The following is a 26564-nucleotide window of genomic DNA, read 5'->3' on the forward strand; positions in this document are numbered from 1 at the left end:
TTATGGGTTTTGGCCTTTTTCGTTTTCAGGTTTTTTTTTTATCCTCCTTGGCAGAGTGGGTGCTTGTGTCTCTAGCAAATTGGTACATATGTGGGTTTTTGCCAGTTTGATGTCTGTGCACCACGTACATTCCTGGTGCTTGAAGAGGGATATCAGGATGCCCTAGAACTGTAGTTACAGACTATTGTTAAGCCAGCGTTTCGGTACTGGGACAGGACCTCACTGTGTAGCCCTTGACTGCATGGAAGTCATAGAAATCACCTGCTTTCTGCCTTCCAAGTGCTGGGATTAAAAGTGTGGGCCACCAGGCCCAGCTGCTCTTTTCCTTTTTTTAAGACAAGGTTTCAGTACCAGGTCTTGAACTCCTTATGTAGACCAGTTGGATGCAAACTTTCAGCTATCTTGCCTCTGCTTCCCAACTTTTGGTGTTACATAGGATTGCCCTATGCCCAGCAATCATCTTTCTTAATAGATTATTTTAAAGATTTTATTTATTTTATATATGTGAGTATACTGTAGCTGTCTCAGACACGCCAGAAGAGGGGGTCAAATCTCATTACTAGGGATGGTTGTGAGCCACCATGTGGTTGTGGGATTTGAACTCAGGACCTTTGGAAGAGCAGTCAGTGCTCTTAACTGCTGAGCCATCTCTCCAACCCCAATCATACTTTCATATGTATGATGATTTTTTTGATTTTTCGAGACAGGGTTTCTCTGTGTAGCCTTGGCTGTCCTGGAACTCACTCTGTAGACCAGGCTGGCCTTGAACTCAGAAATCCGCCTGCCTCTGCCTCCAAGTGCTAGGATCAAAGACATGTGCCCCACTGTCCAGCAATGACTTTTTTTTTTCTACATTTGTTGAAGAATTGTTTTGGGGCGTGTGTGATAGGGTGTGGTCACATGAATAGAATTGTGTGCCTGTGGAATTCAGAGGACATCAAGCAAGAGGGAGTTGGTTCTTCCCTATCATAAAGGTCCTGGGATTAGGTTGTCGGGAATGGCGAGCACTCACCTGCAGAGCCACCTCAAGGCCCTTAGGCACGATGTTGTGTGATGACTTACCTTCCGATTGCCTATTTCTAGCAGTAATGGCCCCGTGCAATGGATAATCATAGAGTTCAGAACACTGGATCTAGTCAGTGACCTTGAGCTTTCAACACACACACACACATTAAACAGCTGGAGCAGCAAGCTTATTGCTCTTACGTGATTTATCTAGCTCTAATACATCCTGGACTTGTGATTTGAACTCCAGCTTCACCATAACCACTGTGCTAGAAATTGCATCACTTAGATTTGTCTAAGATCGCAGATGTTGGGGCTAGTAGAAAGAGGACTCCGATATCCCCATTGCTGCACATCCTCCCTTTGCAGGCCCCATATGGACCAGGCTTATCTCTAGCTTGCAGCTGTCCTGCTTCTGGGTAATAGAAAGTAAAACCTAAGAGTTTGTGAATCACATCCTTAAACATACCGCCTGTTGACTTTTCCTTTTTCTGAAAAGTCTTATTAAAAAAAAACTTTTTAAGAATAATTATATTTATAACATTGTTCTTGAAGACTAAGGAGAATGCTGTTGGTCTTATATTCAGTTACAGTTAATAGTATTTTGAATTGTTAAATAAAAAGCACCATTTCACATTGCCAAACATCAGGGTATATTTATTAACCAGAAGTGACAGGTCGTATTCTCAAAGTGAAGTCTGAATTATGTGGCTTTTGTTACAGCTTGTAGAGAGAGAGTAGAGGAGGGCTTCGGAGGGACTAATAGAAAGTGGATAGGCCTTGTTACAGGCTTCGTACTTATAGCTCCTGAATTATGTTGTTCAAACACACTGATGCTCCTAAACAACTGCTAATCCTTAAATCTAGACGGTACTAGCTGATCCATGAACAAGCTCATCAGTCGGGAGTTCAGCCATAGATTGATGTTCAGTGTTAACTGAGAGCTAGTCACTGTAGGGAACTGAAGGCTGGACAGATTTGTGGGCTCAGGCTGTAAGGAGTGAGTTGTGGGCTGAAGTTGAACACCAGTTTCTACAGTCCAGACTGGCCTGGAGCTCCCTAACTTGTTCTGCTGATCTCAAAAGACCCTCCTGTCTCGGTCTGTGAGACAGGATTAAAGGCTAGTGCCACGAGCCATCCTCCTGCTGTTTTGAAATAACCTCTTTCTAGTTCTCACCAGTCAACCCTTTTGTTTGAGTTGAGGAGCCCAGTGCTTTTTTTCTGCTGTTCTTGCCAATGTTGGGGCCGTGAGATGGCTCAGTGCACAAAGGCACTGGCTGCCATTCCTGATTATCTGAGATCCATCCTGGGAACCCACATGGTGTTAGGAGAAAATCTTTTCTGGGAAGTTATCCTCTGACTTTCATATGCACAACACCAACCTGTGAACACACACATGCACACTTTGTTCTAATCTGTTGTGCATTACAGTCTTGTCTTTGGTGTAGCATGATTACAGCAGACTCTCCAGTGATAGTCACTTCATTGATGAGTTAGGATGTTTCCTTTGGGTATCTAGTCAAAACATAGGGAAGGTAATTATTCTATTGTAGATCATTAGTAAAAATTTGAAAGGTCTTCAATCAAGGGTAATTTGTTGAGCAGTGTTAACTGTGTGAATCTTAGAAGTGATGAGGTATTATTTATGGTGCATGTGTACATATATGTGTGTGTGTACATGTGTGTTTATAAACATGTGAGTGTGTGTGCATGTAAAGGCCATTCCTCAGGCATCTTCTACCTTTTTTTTTTTTTTTTTTTTTTTTTTTTTTTTTTGACTCTGGGTCTCTTTGACCTAACACTTGTCAGGTAGCCTCGATTGGTTGAGACTCCCAACGGACCAACCTGTCTGCCTCCCCGGCACTGGGACACAAGTGTGCCACTGTGTCCATCCTTTTTTCTTGGTTCTGGGGTTCAAACTCAGCTCTCATCTGTCTGCATGATTGAGCCAGCCTATTTGACTTTCTGTGGAAATTTCAGTTGGTACAATACCCTTTCTTAGGCGGGCAGTGCTATTGCATGCCTTTAATCCCAGCACTTGGACGCAGAGACAGGCAGATGTTCAAGGCCAGCCTGGACTACAGGGCAAGCTCCAGGGGTACTGGAACTACATAAAGGACAAATATGTATACATAAAAGGACAAATTTTGCTATGTAGCCAAAGCCACAAAGCTGGGGGAGGGGTGCAAAACAAAACAACACCCAACATCTTTTCTTCTGCAGTGAGGATATAAACACTCCAAAAGGCATGTCTCCTAATAGACACATGAGGAGGTAGCTCAGTGTAGTGTCTGCCACTGTGTGACTGCCACAGGGTCAGTCTTCAGCACTGGAGGCAGGGAGAAAAGAAAACAATTTCTGGAAAACATTTTACATGGGATAGAGGATAATAGAATCTTGGTAATGAGAGACCTGTTAAACTGTTAGCCCAGAGAGTTAACTGGAGTCCTGGAACTTGATTTGTAGACCGAGCTGGCCTTGAGCCCTTTGAGGTTTTTATATGAGTATACTGTCATTCTCTTCAGACCAGAAGAGACCATCAGATCCTATTACAGATGGTTGTGAGCCACTATGTGGGTGCTGGGAATTGAACTCAGGACCTCTAGAAGAGCAGTCAGTGCACTTAACCTCAGTCTCTCCACAGCTCCTTAATCATAACTTTTATTCACCAGATGAATTGTCATCTTGGAGGCTTATTGCTCAATAAGCTCACCCTTTCTAGTTCTTCCTCAACACTGGCTGGCTGGTTCAATTCAGCTGTTCTGATCCAAACTCCTCTCCAAGCTGACTGATTAAAACTGGCTTCTCACTGAATTGCTCTGCTGGACCTCAGACTAACTCTGGCAACCTGTTCTAATCATCTGGCACCTTCTCATTCTCTGGCTCATTCTGTCTTCATCTGCTACCTGTTTGTGTAAAACTGTTTCAGTAAAACTGCTAGCTTGCTCTTGCTCTCTCTTCCCCGTCTCTCCTCTTCCTTCTCCCTGTCCCTCTCTCTCTCCCTCTACCTCCCTCTCCTCCTCTCTTTCCTGTGCTGTTCTCTTGAGAGTTGGGCATATCCTATCTTAGACTCATTTTGTCAGATCTTTCTCTGATTTGTCACTTTGTCTGCCCCTCACTTTCAAACATGGCTATATCATTTTACAGACTTTACCTTCATTGTTTGGGGTTAAAGGTTTATGGCATGTCTACATTCTAGCCAGATTATACAGACCTAGGTCTTTGGATGTGATTCCTTGCCAGAGTCACCTGTTACTGGATGAAATTCCTCTACAGGAAGTGCTAGAGTAGAAGTGGAACCAGACAGCAGAGGAGTGGGGTCTTGGAAGCTCTTTGAAGGACCAGGAAACCTGTTTTGTTTTCCTTTGAGAGGTTTGCCCTTTTCATTTATTTTTTTCAAGGTCATTTAGTTCCAGCTGACCACACACTAGTTTGTAGCCTGGGAAGACCTTCTACTCCTGACATTGCTGCCACCACTCCCTAGATGCTGGGATTGCAGGTGGCTGAGTTCTTGTGGTTTAAAAGGCACTGAAGGATTTATCTACCCATCAGACTTGTATTCTAAGAAAAAGCTCAGACTATTGAGTGGAAAATAGGTTTAGATGTTTTTATTGCACTTTTGTTGTTATTGTTATTGACTGTGTTCAGGTGTTCTGTCTTCGTGTGTGTCTGCATCACATGCTTTCCTGGTGACTGGAACTGAGAAGAAGATGTCAGTCTCTGGAGTCAGTCTGTTTGTGAGCAGCCATGTGGGTACTGGAAATCAAATCCCAGTCCTGTGGTGAGCAGTCTCTTGCGCACTGAGCCACTCCTCCAGTCCCTCTGCCTGCTTTTTAAAAGATGGCAAGGCTGTTAGGTTCAATTTGAGAGGATATAGTCCATCAAAGTGATCAAGGCATAGGAATGACTTAAAAGGGGCAAATGATGAATTAGGCCACATTGTCCTTGTCATTGAAATAGTCTTGTTCTGTAGTCCATACTGGCCTCAAACTTCTAATCCTCTTGGCTCATCTTCCTGATTGCTGGAATGGCAGGCATGCACTACCTGCCAGGCTGCATTTTATTTTATTTTATTTTACTTTTTTTTTTTTCTCTCGTCAGACAGGTAGTGTGCCTACGTCATAACAAGGTTTATGGGCAGCACATGTCACGCAATGGCGTGAACACCCAATCACCACGCTTTATGAACCAGAAAGGATCTAAAAGTGACTTTCTTCTTTTTTTTTTTTTTTTGTTTTGTTTTGTTTTGTTTTGTTTTTTTGGGTTTTTTTTTTTTTTTTTTTTTTTTTTTTGGTTTTTCGAGACAGGGTTTCTCTATATAGCCCTGGCTGTCTTAGAACTCACTCTGTAGACCAGGCTGACCTCGAACTCAGAAATCGGTCTGCCTCTGCCTCCCAAGTGCTGGGATTAAAGGCATGCGCCACCACTGCCCGGCCTATTTTACTTATTTATTTGTCTTTTTTTAGTACAGGGTTTCACTGTGTGGCCCTGGCTGGCCTGGAACTTATATAGACCAGGCTGGCTTTCATCTCATGCTGTGGCACATGTGTACTCCACACATACACAAATAAATACATAAATATAATTTTTTTTTCTCTTTAGTCCCAGTACTTCGGAAGTACAGAAAGGTAGAACTCTGTGAATTCAAGGCCAGCCTGGTGTATGTAGCAAGTTCCACCTAGCCAAGGTTACATAGAGACCCTGCCTCAAAAAGAAGTAAAAGATAAACAACCAGGAAAAAATAAAAAAGTTGAAAGTCATTTTGGCTGCATAGTTCTGGCTAGGATACATGCATAAATCCCTAGGTCACCCCTCCCCAATAATTACAGTATGTATCATTATTAGTAGCAGAAACATATCTCTGGCTGGGAGGAAACAATAAAAACAAAATGTCACTAAATTCCTGTCTGCACCCTCCATTAAAAGAAGCAGAAGGAAGGAAGATACTAGTGAAAAGGTAAGAGAAGGCCTGGTGGGGCCAAGCTGGCTGCAGGAAAGCCTTCAGGTGGGTTCTAGTCCTCTCTGGGAGGACCACTTACCCAAAAAGTGTTCTCCTTGGCCTGGTGCTTACTATGCCCTGTGACGCTTTCTCCTCTGTCTGACTTCTGTCTGGGAGGCTGATTTGACAGTTGTCTTACTAAGGAGATAGCGACAGTCCCCAGCCAGACCACAACTACCCATGAATAACTTTTAAAAAGACTTACTAACTCAGGACACTTACTGGCCTGTTTTGTTTAAGGGCTATGTAATTTATATTAGAGACTCAGTAGTGTAAATTGAAAATCAACTTTTCCCAAAAAAGTTATAGGCCAATTAATCAGCCTTTGTCCAAGCACTAGGGGCAGAAGGTTTGACATCAGGCCATGTAGTGCCACTGTGTCACAGGGTACAGAAGCCCAGACAGCAGCCCCAGTTAGAAGCTTCCCAGAGTCCCAGGTTGGAACTGAGGGTGGAGTGCTGGGGAAGGTAGGAGGCTGCCCAGGTCTCAGCCTCTGCTTTCCTCTGGATGTTTTACCTTCTCTCTGCTCGCTTGGTTCTTCACATTCATTTCCTTTGGCTCATTAATTGCATTTTTCAGGGCAGACCTGTTGGCTTCATAGCCATACTAAGTTGTGGTCAGCCTCTCCCCACAGACAGACCTCATCAGGGTGCCTCCTTCCTTCCAAGTTGTTGAATTTTTTTAAAGTGTATTTATGTGTCTATGTGGCTATAATACTCCCTGTGTGCAGTGTCCAGGGAGATGTGAAGAGCGTGTGGGATGCCCTGGAACTGGAGTGATAGGGAATTGTGAGCTGTCATGTTGGTGCAAGAACTGAACTCTGGTCCTGGGCAAGAGTAGTGATGACTGCGGCCCACTCGCACGGGCTTTGGATAGAGGGAGATTTTCCTGTTTTGATTTTGTTTCTTGCATGAGTAGAGGCAGAAGGTGGCATTTTATTTGTCCCTATCCTGCTTATGTCCTGTGAAGCTTCTGAATGGATCACTGATAACCTAAGACACCATATATGTAGGCTTTTTGTTGCCCATGGCTTTCTGTGACTCTCAGTGTTGTAACTTCTGGTTATCAGGAAGAAACCTGATTTACCCAGGTTGGTCAAATGTCCACACTGGGATGGGCTGCGAAATACTATTGAGCTTTTGACAAAAGGGAGATAGGGCATTGTGACTATCTGGAGGTCACTGAAGGGTTACATAGGTGAGACACAAAGAAAAGTGTGCCTGCCTGGCCTTACACAGGGAACACACAGAAAGTATGACAGTGTTGTAGGATGTGGAGGAGGAAGGAAGAGAGACATGGGGTGGGGCATACAAACTGGGGAGTCACATGGACAGCTGTGTCTAGAGTTCCCATGTCTCATGCTGAACATGTATGAGATACACGGGTGGTCTGGTACCTGTGAGGCCGTGGAACACTCAACTGTGGTAGTCATGTCAAATTGTCATGGCTTACACCCACATACACAATAAGCATTGGTTTTAAATGGGCAGATAGCTCTGGTTCCTCACAGCAGAACCGGTTTTGATTTTGACTGTGTTCCTTACACCCTGCCTGCTTCCTTTCTCCTCCCCAGGCTTATCTTTTCTTCACTGCATTAGAGTTTCAAGGCAAAATGAATACTTGATGGTTTATCAAAGGGGTTTAGTCACCGAAACTTTGAAGCTTGAACATTAAAAAGAGTAATTTACAAAAGTACTTTTACATTTATTTCCTTACTATGTGTTGTGCACTGCACACCTGAGGTTAGAAGGCCACGTTGGCAATTGATTGTCTCCCACCATGCTGTCCTTGGGTTCTAAGTTGGATAATCGGGCTCAGGGGAATGTTCCTTCACCTGCTCAGACATCTTGTTGGCCCCAAGGATTCCTTTAAAAACAAAACAGTAAGGGGACCGGAGAGATGGCTCAGTGGTTAAGAGTACTGGATGCTCTTCTAGAGGACCTGAGTTCAGTTTCCAGTAGCCACATGGTGGCTCACAACCAACTATCTATAATGGGATCTGATGGCATCTCTGGCTTGCAGGTGTATATGCAGACAGCAGTCATACTAAAAAATAATATTTTTTAAAAAAGATTTTAGAAACTCCAACTTTATTGTTTAAAAATATTTTAACCACTCACTGATTTTTTTGTGTGTTGTTTTGTTTTGTTTTTGTTTTTTTTTTTTTGAGACATGGTTTCTCTGTATAACCCTGGCTGTCCTGGAACTCATTCTGTAGACCAGGCTGACCTCAGAAATCCACCTGCCTCTGCCTCCCAAGTGCTGGGATTAAAGGTGTGCGCCACCACCACCCGGCCTCACTGTTTTCTTTTTAAAAAAAAAGAAAAATCAAGGAGACTGGAGATAGCTCAGTAGTTAAGAGCACTTGTTCTTCCAGAGGACCCAGATTCCGTTCCTAGCCCCTACATGGAATCTCATAACCACCCATAACTCCAATTTCAGGGGAATCTAATGCTCTCTCTGACCTCTGGCATGGCATATACTTGGTACATAGACATACATGCAGGCAAAACAGCCATATACATAAAATAAGTAAAATCTCCAAAAAAAAAAAAGAGGAAACTCAGTGCAGGGAAGAGAGGACTTGGTGACCCTGAGCTGCCACATGGGTGTTAGGAATTAAACTTGGGTCCTCTGCATAAACTGCAAGTTCCTACCACAGAGCCATCTCTCCTGTTTAATAGGAAACTTTTATTAATGAATACTATGGTGGTGCTTAGCAGCAACAGAAGAATCATCAGAAGCCCTTGGTTTTGTTAGTTTTTGGTTTTTTATTTGTTTGATTGGTTTTTGAGACAGAGTTTCTCTGTGTAGTCTTGACTGTCCTGGAACTTGCTCTGTAGACCAGGCTGGCCTCAAACTCAGAGATCCAAGTGTTAGGATTAATGTTGTGAGCTACTATGCTCAGCTTCTGGCATAATGTTTTAAATAAAAAAATTAAGGTACTTTCTGAAGATCTCAAAGAAAACTATTTCTTGTGTTTGATGGTGAAGGATTATGATAACTGATTTTTTTTTCATAGATTATCTTGATAATGGAAATAATAAAATGGCAATTCAACAAGCTGATAAACTGTTGAAGAAACACAAAGATCTTCACTGTGCGAAGGTAACTGCATTTGCCCTGTAGTTAATCATATTTGTGGGTTATATTGTACATGTGTTTTGAGGCAGGGTCTCTAAATAGCTCAGGCTAACTTGAAACTTGGTGTGTAGACCACACTGCCCTCAGACTTAGATGAAATCCACCTTCTTCTGTTTTCCGGGTGTTGGCATCAAAAGCCTGTGCCACAATGCCCAGTTTTGAGTTGTATTTGTAATTTTTTACTTCCCTTTTTGTTTGCTTTCACATGGATTTTGGTGCACATGTGAGTACAGGTGACATTTTAAAGATTTTATAGTCTAGCAAGGTGACACACACCTTTAATCCTAGCACTTGAGAGGCAGAGTCAGGCAGATCTCTGAGTTCAAGGACAGCCTTCTACACAGAGAAACCCTGTCTCTCAAAAATCAAAAACAAGCAAAAGTTTTATTATGTGTGTGTCTGTGAGTATATGCTCCCTCTCCACCTTGGCCATGGAGACTAGAGCAGGCATCAGGTCGCTTAGAGCTGGAGTTAGAGATGCTGTGAGCTGCCTGACCTGAGTGCTGGGATCCAAAGTTTGGTCGTCCATTATAGACCAGCAAGTGATTTTAACTACTGATTCAGTTCCTCAGCCAAACCTATTTATTTATTTTATTTTGAGACAGAGTCGCATTGGTCTGGAGCGTGCCAACTAGGCTAGGCTGGCTGGCAACAAGATCACTTGCCTCTGCCTTGCCAGCACTGGTTTAGGAGCATGTGGTGGACATCTGGCTCAGCGTTGTGCTTCAGGGAGCACTCTGCCAGGCTCCCCCTCTCGCCCTCCTGGCTTTTTGGAGTTGGGCTTCACTGTGGCCCAGGTGCAGAACCAGGGCTCACTCATCCTTTCACCTTAGCTTTTCTTCTCTTCTTGTCTCAGGTTCTCAAGGCCATTGGCTTACAGAGAACTGGCAAACAGGAAGAAGCCTTCACCTTGGCTCAGGAGGTGGCTGCCCTTGAGCCCACAGATGACAACTCCCTGCAGGCCCTGACGATCCTCTACCGAGAGATGCACCGACGTAAGTGACTTTCCTCATCACCCCTGACTCGTGTGGGTGATAGTAGAGATGAATGTATCGATTGTGGCCTATGAAGAGCTTCGCCGGGATAGTTAAATGCACTAGCTTCCTTTACGTGAATGAGAGTCGGCACGAGTTAATTTCCTCCTCTCCCCCCCCTCTTTCTCTGTCTCTGTCTCTAAAAGAATTATTTATTTTATATGTGTGAATACACTGTAGCTGTCTTCAGACACACCAGAAGAGGGCATCGGATCCCATTACAGATGGTTGTGAGCCACCATGTGGTTGCTGGGATTTGAACTCAGGACCTCTGGAAGAGCAGTCAGTGTTCTTAATCACTGAAACATCTCTCCAGCCCCCCACCCCAATTTTTTTTTGGGGGGGGAGATAGGGTAGGGTCTATTTAGTTCTGACTGGCCTGGAACTTACAGAGATCCACCTGCCTCTGGCTCCCTACTGCTGGAATTAAAGACATGTACCACTATGCTCCAGCCTTGTTTGGATTTCTTAAAGTATTTTATTATGAAATATATTGCTTTATAAATATTATTTACAATGTTTATATAATATTCTGTTGAAGTTAATGAGTCATAATAAATACTCATGAAGCCACCATATCTTTAAGAAGTAGAATGTGGTTGGGCTGGTAAGACAGCTCAGAGATAGAAACTGCCATGCAGACTGCCTGAGTTCAGCCCTCAAGCCCACAGTGGAAGGACGGAACAAAGGTCTGAGAGTTGTCCTCTGGCCTTGTCTGCTGTGCCCCACTACACTCAGCAGGGAAAAGGCAGAGTGGACCAGAGCACTGTTGATGCTGGGAAAGCCTCCCCAGGGAGCACCTGTCCTGAATGACTTTAGTTGCCTTGTTGCCCTCCCTCTCAGCCTCTTCCTTACCCAAGAGGGACAACCCCTCTAGCCCTGAACCGTCTGCACCTGTACCATCTCCTGATCGCTGTCTTGTTGTTTCCAGTGACAAGGCTACCTTAGCTTATTTTGAGTTTCTTGTTTGCTGGGTCTGTGCTGTGTGCTTCTGTGTAATGTGTTTCTGGGCTGATGTCCCCATGGCTGTAGTGAGTCACGGTCATTGCCAGGAGATGTTCATTCTATGATGCTACCACAATTAGGAGTAGAATTGTATCAGAGAGCACTTGTTTGCGTGAAGCTGAAGAAGCCAGTATTGACCCCTGTGGTACTGGGGATCATACCCAGGGCCTCACACATGCTAGGCAAGCACTCAGCCCCTAAGCTGCATTTCTAGTCCTTGGTGTGTTTTTTATGTTGAGATGGATCTCATTAATTAGGCCAGAATAGCCTTGACTTCAGTCCAAAGCCATGCAGACCTTAAACTTGCAGTGGCCCAGCCTCCACCTTCCTTCCTTCTGATGGCTGGGATCACAGGTATAAGCTGCCACACCTCACTCACTGCATCTGGTGTGAGTCAGTAAATGCTATGATAGAGACCTTCCCTTTCAGTGGGAGTTGAACACAGCAGAAGAGACAGCGATCCAACTGAAGTGGAGAATTAGACTGTTAGGGTGGGGTCTGCAGAGGAGATTGATTGAAGGTGGTTACTTCAGTGGGGCTTACTGAGGGGAAGAGAGGACAGAACAGTCTGGGCTCTAGGAAAAGCATGGAAGCCCAGGACATGACATCACAAGGGACCCTGGGAACCTACAGTTGGTGTCCCTGCACAGTGAAGGGCTGGAGGAGAGAGTTTGGAAGCACAGGAGCAGTGCTCAGATGGGGCAATGCCTCCTCCTTTAGCCGCCCTTTAACAAACCAGCACTTTGTAACCCATGGGTCAAGATCCTTTTGGGGTCAAATATCATGTGCTGAATACTAGATATTTATATTACAATTCATAACAGTAGCAAAATTATAGTTCAGAAGTAGCAATGAAGTAATGTCATGGTTGGGGGTCATCACAACATGAGGAACTGTTGTAAAGGCTCTCAGTATTAGGAAGGCTGCGAACCACAGGCTAATCAAACAGGGAAATGAAGAGCATTAGGACTTTTCTCACAAAAGCATAACTGGATCCTGCTTCTCTTCCTCTTAGCGGAGTTAGTCACAAAGCTCTACGAGGCGGCTGTGAAAAAAGTTCCCAACAGCGAAGAGTACCACTCTCACCTGTTCATGGCCTATGCTAGAGTGGGCGAGTACAAGAAGATGCAGCAGGTAACCACACCCAGGCTTGTGCTATGGCGTCAAGTCTCTGCTGTCATTGGACTGATCTGTGCGTGCGTGCGTGCGTGCGTGCGTGCGTGCGTGCGTGCGTGCGTGTGTGTGTGTGTGTGTGTTGGGGGGGTGATCAGCCAGTTTCATATTGTTCAGGGTTTTGAAATGCTTTACTTGGAGAAGTTTGTCTCTGGCTGGCTGCTGGTGTGTTTGCTTTGGTTTAGTGTCAGCTCCAGATTGCTCTCCTGGGTGACATTGCTGTTCAGGTTTCAGAAAATGAATGGGCAGAAGTCCCAGAGCTCAGTGACAGATAGATAAACAGGCGGTGTTCTAAAGTAAATTTATATGCATCTAATTGAGCTGCGTTAGCTTTCTAAGAGATTAATAAGTTCATCTGGGGAGAAGTCCCCATGGCTGAAGTTTTTCATTCTTGATTGCCAGAGGTGGCTTATTTCCAGTGATCTTATTCAGCACCTGGGATGGTGGCGCATACCTTTAATCCCAGCACTTGGGAGGCAGGGGCAGGTGAATTTCTGAGTTCGAGGTCAGCCTGGTCTACAGAGTGAGTTCCAGGGCAGCCAGAGCTACACAGAGAAACCCTGTCTTGAAAAAACAAAAACAAAAAACCAAAAAACCTAAGGGGAGAAATCTGTGAGTGTATGTGTGCACTAGGGATTCTTTGTGTACATTTGATGGCGTCTTTTTTGAACACAGTTTGAACTGGTTTCTAGATAAAGGTGATATTTCAGAAAAATGAAACCTGTGCTCTGAAGCTCTAAGTAGCCATGTTATGCTAATATTTACCTATTTACTGTTTTGGGGGCCGGGTGGGTTGAATCCAGGGAATGCATGCTGGCTATATTCTCAGCCCTTTGCATTGGGGACTTGACAGATGGCTTAGCAGTTAAGAACACTGACTGCTCTTCCAGAGGTCCTGAGTTCAATTCCCAGCAGCCACATGGTGGCTCACAACCATCTGTAATGGGGTCTGATGCCCCCCTCTGGTGTGTCTGAAGACAGCTACAGTGTATTCACATACAATAAATAAATAAATAAATATTTTTAAAAAAAGAAATTACATTAGGGCTAGAGATGTAGCTCAATCAGTGCAGTGCTTGCCTGGTGTGCACAAAGCTCTGGGTCCATCAGAGTATGAGCTGGACATGGTCGTGCATGTCTGTGATCCCAAGCACTCTGGAAGTGAAGGCAAGATCAGAAGTTCATGGTCAGCTTGGGCTAGAGAAAGACCCTTTCTTGCCCAGGATGACCTTCACCTTGGTATACTCCTGACTCCAACTTCCTGAGCAGCTGGGCTTGTAAGTGTGTGTTACAAAGGTTCTGTCTCTGCCTGCTGAGTGCTGGGTTACAGGTGTGTATGACACCTATTTCTTTAAATTTGAGTTTTTGTTTTAATTTGTTCTTTGCAGTACCACATTATAGCAATAGGAAGTCAGGTAGAGTAAAGAAACTGAAGTGGTACAATCCTTCCTCAGGATCAGTGTATATATTCCTTTATATAAGTTTGCAAAGTATAGAGTTTTTTTTACTTTGGTCTGTTCTTCCAGAGGACACAGCTTTAGTTTCCAACATCTGTGGTCTTTCACAACCATTTATAACTGCAGGTCCAGGGGATCTGACCCCCTATTCTTACCTCCCTTATTTATGTCTGTGTGTCTGTGTGGGTATATGCACATAAGTGCTAGTTTCCTCCGAAAACAGAGGCTTTTGCTCCCTTGGAACTGAAATGGAGGCAATGCTGGACCTGCTGATGTGGGTGCTGGGAATTGTTTGTAGGTCCCCTATAGGAGGAACATTTGCTGTTAAGCTGCTGAGCAGTCGCTCCAGCCCTGTCTGTGGTTTTTCTGAAATGGAAGTAGTCTTCAATTGCAGCATTAACACACATACACTCACATATTTCTCCCCTTAGGTTTTTTAGTTTTTTGGTTTTTGGTTTTTCAAGACAGGGTTTCTCTGTGTAGCTCTGGCTGTCCTGGAACTCACTCTGTAGACCAGGCTGACCTCAAACTCAGAAATTCACCTGCCTCTGCCTCTGCCTCCCAAGTGCTGGGATTAAAGGCGTGCGCCACCATCGCCTGGCTCCCCTTGGTTTTTTGAGAGCAGATTTCATTTCCCAGTTTGGCCTCTGGCTTGCTGTGTAGTCAAGCATCCCTGAAGGGCTTCGGCTCCTGCTTCCAGCTGCCTAGTGCTGGGACTGCATTCCAGCAGCACTGCACCCTGTTCTGCGCATGCATCCCTAGCACAGTTTCTTTCGGGGATATTTCCTTAAAGGCTGTAGCAGAGCACTAATGAGAAGGTTGTCTAAAGTCTGCCCTGAGTGTGAGACACAGTGATGAGGAGTAGGGCTCTGCCTGCACACTTAGTTCTTTAAAAGTCTGAATTTACTTAAAGACAGGGTCTCACTATGTTGCTCTCACTGTGCTTGAACTCACTGTGTAGACTAGGCCAGCCTCAAACTTAGAGAGCCACCTGCCTCTGCTTCTTGAGTGCTGAGATTAAAAGTGAGCCAGCATGCTGGGCAGGATGTAGCTCTAATACTAAGTTTAACCAAATAAAAACTCCATAGATTAAAACATAGAGCTGGTTTTCATTTTGAGTACCTAGCTTTGCATTCATCTTAAATGGGGGAGAGGAGGAGATGTCATTATCCCATCATCCTTTGATGTGGCTGAGTAGCTGTGGAGGTCTTCGGTATGTTTTAAATGTCTCTAACTTTATACTATTATATTTTCATGCAGGGGAAGAACAATGTGGTTTCAGTCTGATAGATAAATTATCTTTTTTTTTTTGAGACAGGATTTCTCTGTATAGCCTTGGCTGTCCTTGAACTCACTCAGTAGACCAGGCTTCCCTTGAACTCAGAAATCCTCCTGCCTCCCAAGTGCTAGGATTACATTTCCTTTTTTTTCTCTCCAGACAGGGTTTCTCTGTGTAGCCCTGGCTGTCCTGGAACTCACTCTGTACACCAGGCTGAAAATTTTTATATTTCTAATAATCAAGATGTCTTTAATGTGTCTTATAAATTTCCCTTAAATTATGTATAAAATTGGCTTTCTAACGGTCTTCACCCATGTATGTGTGCCCTCATGTTAGACAGCATAGGCTGTCTGCCTCTTGCTGAGCGTGTGCTCTGTCCCCTGCCCATCCCCGTTTCCCTTCCAGTGTGCATCAGGGCGCTCTGCACTGTGCTCCATTCCTGGTGCAGCTTCCCTACCTCTTTGGCTTTCTTCCCTCTTTGCAGTCTTGTAAAGATACAGACTAATAAATGTAATTTTCCTATCCCCATTAGATTCTTCTTTTGTGGGGTTGGGGGATGAGGAATAGCTCTGGCTGTCCTGAAACTCACTCTCTAGACCAGGCTGGCCTCGAACTCAGAAATCTGCGTGCCTCTGCCTCCCAAGTGATGGGATTAAAGGCGTGTGCCACCACTGCCCAACTTAGATTCTTTTTTTGAAGACTTTACAAAGTAGTTGTGTTTCTTTCTCATGAAATTGCTTCCTTGCAAATATTGGACATGTACTCTTCCTGCAGAGTTTAGCTTTTGGCATCTCTTTTTTTGGTATGCTACAGCTTGGACCCAGGGCTTTCTGGTTGCTAGACCAGTGTTCTGCTGAGCTGTCCCCAGGCCTTTTGATCTTTCTTTGTGTGTGTGGTTGCCATGGAACTTGGTCTTTCGGAAAGACAGCAGGCTCTCTTAACGGCTGAGCCATCTCTCCAGCCCTATGACTCGGTTTCTCTGATTTTGTTCAGACTAGTTTCTCCTCCTGAGAACTGGTTGACATTCTCACCTGCTTGTGTTTCATAAATATCTTCAGTCTGGTCTAGAGCCTTGCTTTGTCCTTCGAGGTCCATTTGAGATGGTATTTTCCAGGGGATTTCATAGTAATACTTTCCCATTTTCTCTTAAAGAGGGGAGGACAGCGTGTGTATCTCACCTTTCTTGGAGTCACCTAGCATGTGACTTTTTTTTTTTTTGTTTTGTTTTGTTTTTGTTCTTTTTTTTTTAAAAGATGTGTTTAAGTATATGGGTACACTGTCATGTCTTCAGACACACCAGAAGAGGGCATCAGACCCCATTACAGATGGTTGTGAGCCACCATGTGGTTGCTGGGAACTGAATTCAGGACCTCTGGAAGAGCAGTTAGTGCTCTTAACCACTGAGCCATCTCTCTATCCTGGCCTTGAAGTCTTGATTCTCTGTCTCTTCCTCTCAGGTCCTGGGAGGCTTGCTCATTCCAGGCCTGCTCCACTGTGTCTGGTTGATGGTCTTGGCTGTAATTATTGGTACCTTGGAAGGAACTAATAACTTCCCACTCAGCTCAACTCCTATCTGCCTTACCTTCTTTGCTGTGGCTGCTTCAATGTCTTTTTCAGTAAGGATTGCTGCTGTGGCTTGCTTGCTCTGACAGAGCCTCAGCCCAAGTTGGCTTCAAATTCCCTACATAGCTGACTATAATCTTGACCTGCCTCTGTCTCCCCAGTCCCTGAGACTAGCGCATTCGGCCATGTGCCTGTGCCTCGTTGTGCAGTGTTGGGCATTGAACCTGGGGCTTTGTGCATGGTGGGTAACCACTCTGCCAACTTTGTTCCACCCACAGCCCGAAGATCACATCAACTGATACATTCAAATTCTGTGGGTTTTGGTAGTCTTCCTAGAACTGTTTTGGGATTAGTTTTGGACTTGCACTTTAGAACAACGGTTTGAAAGTTGAACTGTCACTCTGGATGTAAAACTTGGCATTTATTTACTTGTGTTGCTGTAGTGAGGAGGTTACTGGGCACTGCCACCAACTGGAGTACGTGGGAACTGTGTTGCTGATCGCCTTGAGAATGTGCCACACATCCAGATTTGTTTCTGTTCTCTCCCCAATTTATTCGTTGTTCTCCAGCTGATGTTTTCTAAATCAAGCTCTCTGTCTTTCAGGCTGGCATGGCTCTGTATAAGATTGTCCCCAAAAACCCATACTACTTTTGGTCTGTGATGAGCTTAATCATGCAAGTAAGTATGCTGCTCAGGATGGGATTCATGTCTGTCTTTACCATCATTGTCTATAATGAACTTTGAACTTGAGTGACACATTGCACCAAGTGTCAGGAGGGTCTTTACAGATCACCTGTTGGCTCTTCAAGTTGGCAGTGCTTGATAGACTGTTTAATTTGTATTGTATGTGCCTAGATATTTTTCCTGTTTGTGTGTCTGTGCACCATGTGTGTCTGATGGCTGAAGCTAGAAGAGAGTGTCTCATTCTTTTTTTTTTTTTTTTTTTTTTTTTGGTTTTTCGAGACAGGGTTTCTTTGTGTATCCCTGACTGTCCTGGAATTCACTCTGTAGACCAGGCTGGCCTCGAACTCAGAGATCCGCCTGCCTCTGCCTCCCAAGTGCTGGAATTAAAGGTGTGCGCCACCACCACCCGGCTGGGTGTCTCATTCTTGAAGCTGGAGTTACAGACACTTGTGAGCCACCATGTGGATGATGGGAACCGAACCCAGGTCCTATGGAAGGGCAGCTCGCTCTCTTAACCACTGAGACAGTTTTTCAACTTCCTTTATTTAGTGTTTCTGTCTTGTTTTGAGGCAGAATAGCTCCTCAAACTTGCTATGTAACCTAGGTTGACCTCAAACTCAGTCAAGCTCCTGCTGCTTTCCTGTCTTGATTTTGGGGTTACAGGTGAGGTGGCCACCATGCCTGGGTGCTGGGATTCTATCAGTTGTTCATCAATTCATCCCAGGCTGGCTCCCAACTCAGTATGTGACAACGGAGGACTATAGATGTGTAGCACCACACCTGGCTTGTATTTGCTCTTGAGCCCCAGTTCCCTGTCTTAGAGTTATTTCCCAGAGCTCCTGTGAGAAACATAATGAGCCCCTGTGGGGAGAGGGGTGGAGGCTGTGGCCAGGACAGCCTGGAATAGACTTGGGTATGGTAACACTCACCTGGAGTTTGAGGTGGAACTAGGGTACAAGTGAGACCCTGTCCGACAAGCCAGCCCAACAAACCAGCCAGACAAACTGAGCTCTGGAGTCAGATGACCTTCAAGTTTGTGGGGCTTCACCACATACCATCCAGATACTAGGGGAATGAATCATCTTTTCCTAGTTTCTTCTTCTTCTTCTTCTTTTTTTTCTTTTTTCGAGACAGGGTTTCTCTGGGTAGCCCTGGCTGTCCTGGAACTCACTCTGTAGACCAGGCTGACCTCGAACTCAGAAATCCTCCTGTCTCTACCTCCAAGTGCTGGAATTAAAGGTGTGCGCCACCACTGCCCAGCTCTTCTTTTTTTTTTTTTTTTTAAAGGTTAATTTATTATTATATCTAAGTACACTGTTGCTGTCTTCAGATGCACCAGAAGAGAGTGTCAGATCTCATTACGGATGGTTGTGAGCCACCATGTGGTTGCTGGGATTTGAACTCAGAACCTTCAGAAGAGCAGTCAGTGTTCTTAAACGCTGAGCCATCTCTCCAGCCCTCCTAATTTCTTTATATGTATGTACCTTGCAAGACTGTTTCCTCAGGGTAATGAGCCTTGAGCAGAATGTCTGCACTGGTGGGTTAATGGTGGTCCTGGTTTAAAATGGCAGCTATACAGTAATTAGCTAACAGCAGGGGTTATAGAACTAGATGCAGTTGGCATGTCCCCTCTTCTAGCCGTGTGAACTTCTTGGCACCCTGGTAATGTATGTAATACCCAGCAGACACTCATCCCTTTTTGAATGATTGTAGATAAATGTCAGAATAGCCTGTCAAAGCTCTAGGTCTTGTAGTAGGAAGTTGGGATGCAAAGGTAGCTACTATCCAACGCATCCATGTGGTAGATCCAGATATGTACTCAGCAAACGGGCCAGAGTCACAGGTCACAGTGGTTATCTGCATGATGACATGAACAGAGCAAGCAAGAGAGAGATCAAAGCAAAACACTTGTCTTTCCTCTCACAGTCTATATCCGCACGAGATGAAAACCTCTCGAAAACCATGTTTCTGCCCCTGGCAGAGAGGATGGTGGAAAAAATGGTAAAAGAGGACAAGATAGAAGCTGAAGCTGAAGTGAGTACACACCCTTCCTCCACTCCCCAGTGTCCACTTCTTAGCTGGTGACCCCATCTGGGCCTCCGGTAAACAGTACTGGGGCCTTAGCTCGGGCACAGTGAAGCCAAGTTGCCTCTGGCAAGTGCATCCTGTCAGGATGTGTGTGGAAAGGGAAGTCTTGACATGATTCTGTTAAATAATAGTAACTGTTTGTGTCTTCTGCAAGGTTGAACTTTATTATATGATCCTGGAGCGCTTGGGAAAGTACCAGGAAGCCTTGGATGTCATTAGAGGGAAACTAGGAGGTAATTTATAAGGTTTTCTGTTTTGTCTTTAATTTGAAAATGAAAATTATTTGTGGTTTTTAAAAAAAAAATTCCATACAGTCAATAAGTTCATATCACTATGCTTTGCTTCTTTTCTTATCTGTGTTCTCAATATATGTTTAAACTATTAAAAATACATATTTTAAACAATTTTTAAAGTTTTATTTATTTATTTTATTTATATGAGTACACTGTTGCTGGTATGCCTGACACACACCAGAAGAGGGCATTTGATCCCTTTACAGATGGTTGTGAGCTACCATGTGGTTGCTGTGAATTGAACACAGGACCTCTGGAAAGTGAAGTCAGTGTCTTAACCGCTGAACTATCTCTCCAGCCCTCAAAAATATTTTTCTTCCCACTAGTTGGGAGGCAGAAGCAGGCGTGGGCTACATGGTGAGTCTCAGGATAGCCAGTGCTATGAAGAGAAATCCCATCTGAAAAAACAATGTCTTTTTTTTATTAATTGGTTGAGAATTTCACACATGCACTTTGATGCTGTTGTATCCCCATCTTCTCCTAACTCCCCCTAAGTCACCTCCACCTTGCCACCCCCAGTTTCTTCCATTGAGTTTGTGTTGCCCGTGAACTCCTGGGATAAACTTTTTTTGGACATTTAGAAATTCTCTCTGTAGACCAGGCAGACCTCAAACTCAGAAATCCACCTGCCTCTGGAATTAAAGGTGTGTATCACCACCAGGTTGGGTTAAACTGTTTTTAACTGAAGGTAACTGATGACTTCAAACTGAAGATACATGAGGGAGTGTATCTGCTGTGGCTTGTTCTTGTTGTCTTTATGTGTATGGGTGTTTTATTCCATGTGCATGAGTGCATGCCACGTGTGACGTGCTCACAGAGCCCAGAAGACTTCGTGCCATGCAGTGGTGGCTCATGCCTTTAATCCCAGCACTTGGGAGGCAGAGACAGGCAGATTTCTGAGTTCAAGGCCAGCCTGGTCTACAGAGTGAGTTCCAGAACAGCCAGGGATACACAGAGAAACCCTGTTTCGAAAAACCAAAAAAAAAAAAAAAGATATCAGACCTGCTGGTTACAGATGGTTGTGAGCTGCCAGTGGGTGATGGGAATTAAACCTTTGTCCTCTGTCCTTTTCTTCTAAGCCATCTCTCCAGCCCCATTACCTTGTTAGTTTTTTGAGACAGCTCCTAATGGTTTAGATCTCCACACGTAGTTCAGGCTGGGCTCAAATAGCAACCCTCTTTCTGCCTCAGCCTCCTAAGTATTCGAATTACAGGCCAGAGTCATCATGCCTGGCAAAACTATCCTTTTGGATTTTGGACATAGAGTCTTGTGCAAATAGATGTGACTGGTCTGGAATTCATTATATGGATCAAAAATAGCCTCCAACATAACCTACCCCGGCTTCTGTCTTGTGAGCTGCTAGATAGGCATTGACCATCACACCTGTGTCCTGTTATCTTACCTCCTAAAAGTAAGTTTCTCTGCTTTACTTTCAAACATTTTACTTCTATACGATGGGTGTTTTGCCTGAATTCATGTCTGCATCATGAGTGTGTAGTTTCCAGGTAGGCCAGAAGAAAGCATCCAGTCCCCTGGTGCTGGAGTTAATCACAGTAGTGATGGCCTGCAATTTGGGTGAACTGAACACTGGTCCTCTTCAAGGGCAGCCAGCACTCTCAATCACGGAGTAAATTGTCATCTGACTTCACCTTCTTTATATAGATGCAGGTCTATGTTTTGAGCTACATTGATGATGTACTTCCTAGTCTCTCCCACTTAACTTTTCTAAGTGGTTTTTGCCTTCTTTAAAATTTTACCATTCTTAACTCATTTCAATTTAATCCTCATCAGTGCTTCAGAGGTATGTCAGCTGAGCTTCCCAGTCATGAATGAGCAGTCGCGCGCATGCGCGCGCACACACACCCACCCACCCACCCACCCTGCAGCCCAGTATGGATCATCAATAATTACCAAAATTCATTGCTGGAGAGTAGGTTTGTATTTAGGAAGATGATCTTGTAAGATAGTAGTGTGTATTCTAAAAGTGAGTTTATATTCTTGCACGAGCAGGGAAATGTGATTTTGTCTTTCCTATGATTAGATTTTATTCTGAGACATGAAACCAACCCACCAACTTTTATACTTTTTTTTGTAGAGAAGTTGACAAGTGAAATTCAGAGTCGGGAAAACAAATGCATGGCCATGTACAAGAAACTGAGCAAGTGGCCAGAGTGCAATGCCCTTTCCCGACGCCTCCTGTTGAAAAAGTGAGTAGATGTCACTGCTTGTGAGCAAAGGGCCTGGGAAGGTTTCTAGTCTTCTAGACTGATGCTGGCATGTGTCGTGAGAGGTCTGGGCATATTTGAGATGTTTTGGAGGTTAGCAATGAGATTTATTTTCGGGTAAGGTCTAACAGCACCTTGGCAGTGCTGACTGAGTTGGGTCGTGAGGATGAGCACTGCGTCACTGGCCTCCACCCCAACTCCTACTGGGAAGTGTTTTGTTAGGTTTTTGATCATCTTGAAAAGCCTCAGCCTCTCATGGCCCCTGCATTTTGCCTTGGGGGGTGCCTGGTACACGGAGGGCATAGAAATTCAGTTTCAGTCACGGTTCCTCAGGTAACTTTGTCACAACATGGGTTTAATCCTGTGTGCATCGTTCGATCTGATTTTAGCTCAGATGACTGGCAGTTCTATCTGACTTATTTCGATTCTGTCTTTCGACTGATTGAAGAAGCCTGGACGCCTCCTGCTGAAGGGGAACAGTAAGTGGTCACCCTTTTCACTATTATGTCTTAGTGTTTTCATTCTTCTTTAAATAAGGAGTGATATATATGCTACGTAGTTTATTGTATTTTAGGAGTAATTTATTCTACTAGTGATTTGCCAGCATCTGTATATATATGCATCATGTTGTGCAGGGAGGCCGAAAGAGGTGGGCATTGGATCTTCTGAAATGGGAGTTTTTGACAGGCATGAACCAGTATGTTGGTGCTGGGGACCGAAGCCCTGTAAGAGCAGCAATGTTTGTAACTGCTGGGCTATCCAGCCTGCACATTATATTTTAAAGGAGTTGATTGGGGCAGCTTTCATTAAATGACACCTTGAGTTTCTTGAGTTAAGGAGTTTCTTAACCTGTGTCCTCAAATCGTTGTTGTCTTTGTGGAGTTCCAGTGTCTGTTTGTGTGTGCTGGGAGCTGACCCAGGGCAAGTCTTTGCAGCACTCAACTGTGTCCCCAGCACAGGACTACTGTTTTCCCCTAGCCTGGGGCCTGTCTGGATGACAGTGGTGCTTTGTGAAGGGGCAAAAGGACTTCCTTGTGCATCAGGAATACTTTGTCTTCTAATAATACCTTCCTTTCAAAATAACCTTTTTGTTTTACTGTACATCCTAGAATAGTAAATGTGTGTGCCCTGGAAGACTCCTTTTAGTCCCCAGGTGGCACTTAGTCTCACTTGACCTATCAATGCAATAATAAATCCTGATAGTACCTTGCTTCCTCACTTACTCCTGTCCTTTGTTAAGTCAGCGCTGTGTGCCATGCATATGGGATTAGAGAAAGTGTTGTGGTGTGTCTTCTTCCCTAAAATACTCTTTCATAAGTGGTAGATGTAAGTCTGTTTCTTTCTTTCCTTTTTATTTAAAGTGGCTCAAGAGTAATCTCAGATATTTTATTAATGTCTCTGCTATTGATTCCCTTTTTTTATAGGTAATACTAAGCAAGTTTAAGTTGAATCTTTAAAAAACGTTTTTAAAAAAAAAGCTTCATTTAGCCAGGCGTGGTGCACACACCTTTAATTCTAGCAATCAGGAGGCAGAAGTAGGCATATCTCTGAATATGAAGCCAGCCTGGTCTACAGAGCTAGTTCCAGAACAGTCAGGGTGACACAGAGAAACCCTGTCAGGAAAATCCAAGTCAAAACAAAAGCTTTATCTCTGTGTGTGTGTGTGTGTGTGTGTGTGTGTGTGTGTGTGTGTGTGTACTTGTGTGCCCACATATGTGTGTCAGAGAGTACCTTGTGGAGTGTTTTCCTCTCTCTTCCTGTGGGTCCTGCCATGGAGCTCAGGTGTTCGGGCTCTCAGAGGCCCTTTGACAGTGGTTTTTATCCTCAGTATCCAGGAATCAAGATTAAGAGTGATTTTGTAGCTTGTTACCTATTAGGTCAGGCTCATGGCTTTCTCACATCTGCTTGACCTTACTTGCTAGCTCCCTGGGGCTGCAGCACTACCACCCCAAGCCCCTGCTGGGAAGTGTGCCCAGCACTCTGAGCATATGAGGCAGATGATCTCCATCTAAGCCACACTACTGGCCCTTCAATTTTCTTTTGTGTTTTTGAGACAGGGTCTCTGTATAGCTCTGGCTGTCTTGGAACTATGTAGACCAGCCTGGTTTAGAACTCATGGAGGTCTGTCAGCCGCTTCCCTCTGGTGCTGGGAGCCCTTGACTTTTTGAGGCAAGGTCTCAAAGACCTTGCTCAGTCTTTTGCTGCTTCCTACAGGCTGGGGCTGCAGTGTGACACATGCTGCCAGTGCTCTCCTGTCTCTCCTGTTGCTGCTGTTGTTCTTAACAGTGCTGTCTCTCAGGGTCAGTCTGACTTGAGGCTGCAATTGTGCCTTGTGTTTCCTCCCAGCTCCTTAGAAGGGGAAGTACACTGCTCTGCAGAAGATGCTGTGAAGTTTATAGAGGACAGGATAACAGAGGCATCACAAAGCTCTCGACATGTTCGAGGCCCACACCTAGCTAAGCTGGAGCTCATCAGGCGTCTGCGGAGCCAAGGCTGTAATGACGAGTACAAGCTGGGTAAGAAAAGAAACCTTTAGGTAGTGGTGAGCCCTGGAGAAGGTGAGAGGCTATACCCAAATCTTGAGTGCAGGCCTCATTATCAATATGCTTAACATATTTATTAACTGAACATAGTTGCTAAAGATGGTTTTACAAGATTCATCTGCTGACCATGGTTGGCTTGGCTTTTTATATTAGTGTCTATTTAGTCCATTGGGTCCTTGCTGACCCAGTTTAAAGAGAAATTTCCAGTCTCACCATTTTTAACATTTCTCAGACTGTGTGAAGAATGTTCTCTGCTTTTGCTTTTTTAAGAATGGATCAGTCAGTAGTGCAAGCAGCCCTGGAACTCAGCCTTTCTGGTGTGAGTTCCCATGTACAGCTTTACTTTTTAGAAGGTGGAAGGGTCGCCTGGAGTTGCCGTGTAGTTGAGGATAACTTTAATCTGCCTCTCCTTCCCGAATGCTGAAATTATAGGTGTGCCTACCACACCCAACTCTTATTTTTTTTCTTTTATTGTAATTTTTATTTTATTTTTTGAGATGGGGTGCTGTGGTTAAAGTTGTGTGCCACCATGCCTGGCTTCAGATGAAGTTAATTTAAATAACACAGATCCTTTTGATCAGGTGTGTCACCACAGACATTCCCTCAGTCTGTGGTAATTTGGTGTCCTCCTCTTTAAGGTGACCCAGAAGAGTTAATGTTCCAGTATTTCAAAAAGTTCGGGGATAAGCCATGCTGCTTCACAGACCTGAAGGTGTTTGTCGACCTGCTGCCTGCTGCCCAGTGCACACAAGTACGTACTCGGTTCTGCTAGTGGCTGAAGTACTACCTGCTTGCCAGCTTAGTTCAGGAGGGGTGGTACAGCCACTGACCTGTAGCCACAATGCTTGGCATTGTCACATCCTAAGTCAGATCTAAAACCAGCAGAGAGCCACACTGACGACTTCTCACCAGCAATAGGGCTGACTCAGATTTGCCACCTGTCAACAGGAACTTCATTTTCAGTTTTTTGAGGTGAATCACATGCCCCGGGATCCTCTATTCTCTGCCTTTTAGTGCTGAGATCCAGTGAGCAGTGGAGCCTGGCCAGCTTCTCATCTAGAAGCTGAACAGCCTGAGGTCAAGCCACTCTAGCACTTGATAGCCTTGACTGCTTATGTCCTTACCTGCTGGAGAGCTGCACATAGGAGCACCCTGTGCTCTAAACCACTGGTTCTCAACCTTCCCGGTGCTGCAGCCCTTTAGTACGCATCCTCATGTCTTGGTGACCCTCAATCATAAAATATTTTGTCGCTACTTCATAACTGTAGTTTTATACTGTTGTGAGTTATAATGTAAATATCTGATGCACATGATATGTGATATGTGACCCGTATGAAAAGGTTGTTCAACTCCCAAGGGGGTTACAACCCAGTAGTTGAGAACTTCTTCACTAGACTGTTTCCTACTCAAAATGTTTAATGCATGCTCCAGAGCCATTCTTGGTAATAGGCACCTAGAGTCTTCTGCCCACAGAGGAGCAGTGTGCCTGAGGTGGGACAGAGCACCAGGGCAGCGACAGGGCGTGGATAAATTGCCATCACTTACTCACTAGTAACCTGAGAGTGCCGTAAGCCATGCTGGCCTTGCCAAGGCTGATGCTGTGTGACCTTTCATCCCCACAAGGCTTGAGTGAGCTGAGGGCAGTGGAGTGCCATGTCTTCACTCCACCAGGACTCAGCACTTGAGCATACTTGGGTGACATGCCTAATCCCAGATCCTGATAAGAAGCCAATCGTGTCAGTGGGGTTTTGAAAGACTCTCTCCATTATCTTAGTGGAACTTTCTTGGGATGCTTGTGTACAGGATGCAGACCTACATACAGCCTCTTGGATAAATTGTAAAATGCAGGAAAGAGTCTCGGCTCTAGGAGCATTTGAAGGTTTTCATGAGAGGAAAAATAGTTGAGTGAAAAGTTTGCTCTGGGAAGAAGATGGAGTAGAGGAGGGAAGACATGGTTCAGAGACAAAAAGGAAGTAGTCAGAATCCTCCAGGAGTGGAGTTTTATTTTGGAAGAACTGAAGGTAAGAGTCCAGGTGACCAGACTAACTATGGAGCAGAGACTGAAGGAAGG

At 44.5% G+C, this 26564-nt stretch overlaps 1 protein-coding gene and 1 non-coding gene across 3 annotated transcripts in view; one reads left to right on the plus strand and one right to left on the minus strand.

The window, feature by feature from the left end:
• Naa25 (N(alpha)-acetyltransferase 25, NatB auxiliary subunit) overlaps positions 1-26564 on the plus strand; it is a 48875-nt gene that overhangs the window by 1138 nt on the left and 21173 nt on the right. Inside the window, exons 2-11 of one of the 2 annotated variants that reach the window (XM_031337708.1) lie at positions 9027-9112; positions 10005-10143; positions 12203-12321; positions 17264-17338; positions 19271-19378; positions 19587-19665; positions 21821-21932; positions 22340-22429; positions 24297-24466; positions 25132-25244. In XM_031337708.1, coding sequence (XP_031193568.1) covers positions 9027-9112; positions 10005-10143; positions 12203-12321; positions 17264-17338; positions 19271-19378; positions 19587-19665; positions 21821-21932; positions 22340-22429; positions 24297-24466; positions 25132-25244 — 1091 coding nt within the window. The remainder of the gene's footprint in view (positions 1-9026; positions 9113-10004; positions 10144-12202; positions 12322-17263; positions 17339-19270; positions 19379-19586; positions 19666-21820; positions 21933-22339; positions 22430-24296; positions 24467-25131; positions 25245-26564) is intronic. The other variant, XM_031337709.1, reaches the window with a different exon arrangement.
• On the minus strand, positions 5101-5204 carry LOC116071875. The gene has a single exon (XR_004111219.1). It is a non-coding gene; the product is annotated as a small nucleolar RNA U13 (small nucleolar RNA).

This window comes from Mastomys coucha, unplaced genomic scaffold (assembly GCF_008632895.1).
Source record: "Mastomys coucha isolate ucsf_1 unplaced genomic scaffold, UCSF_Mcou_1 pScaffold22, whole genome shotgun sequence".
Lineage (NCBI taxonomy): Eukaryota > Metazoa > Chordata > Mammalia > Rodentia > Muridae > Mastomys > Mastomys coucha.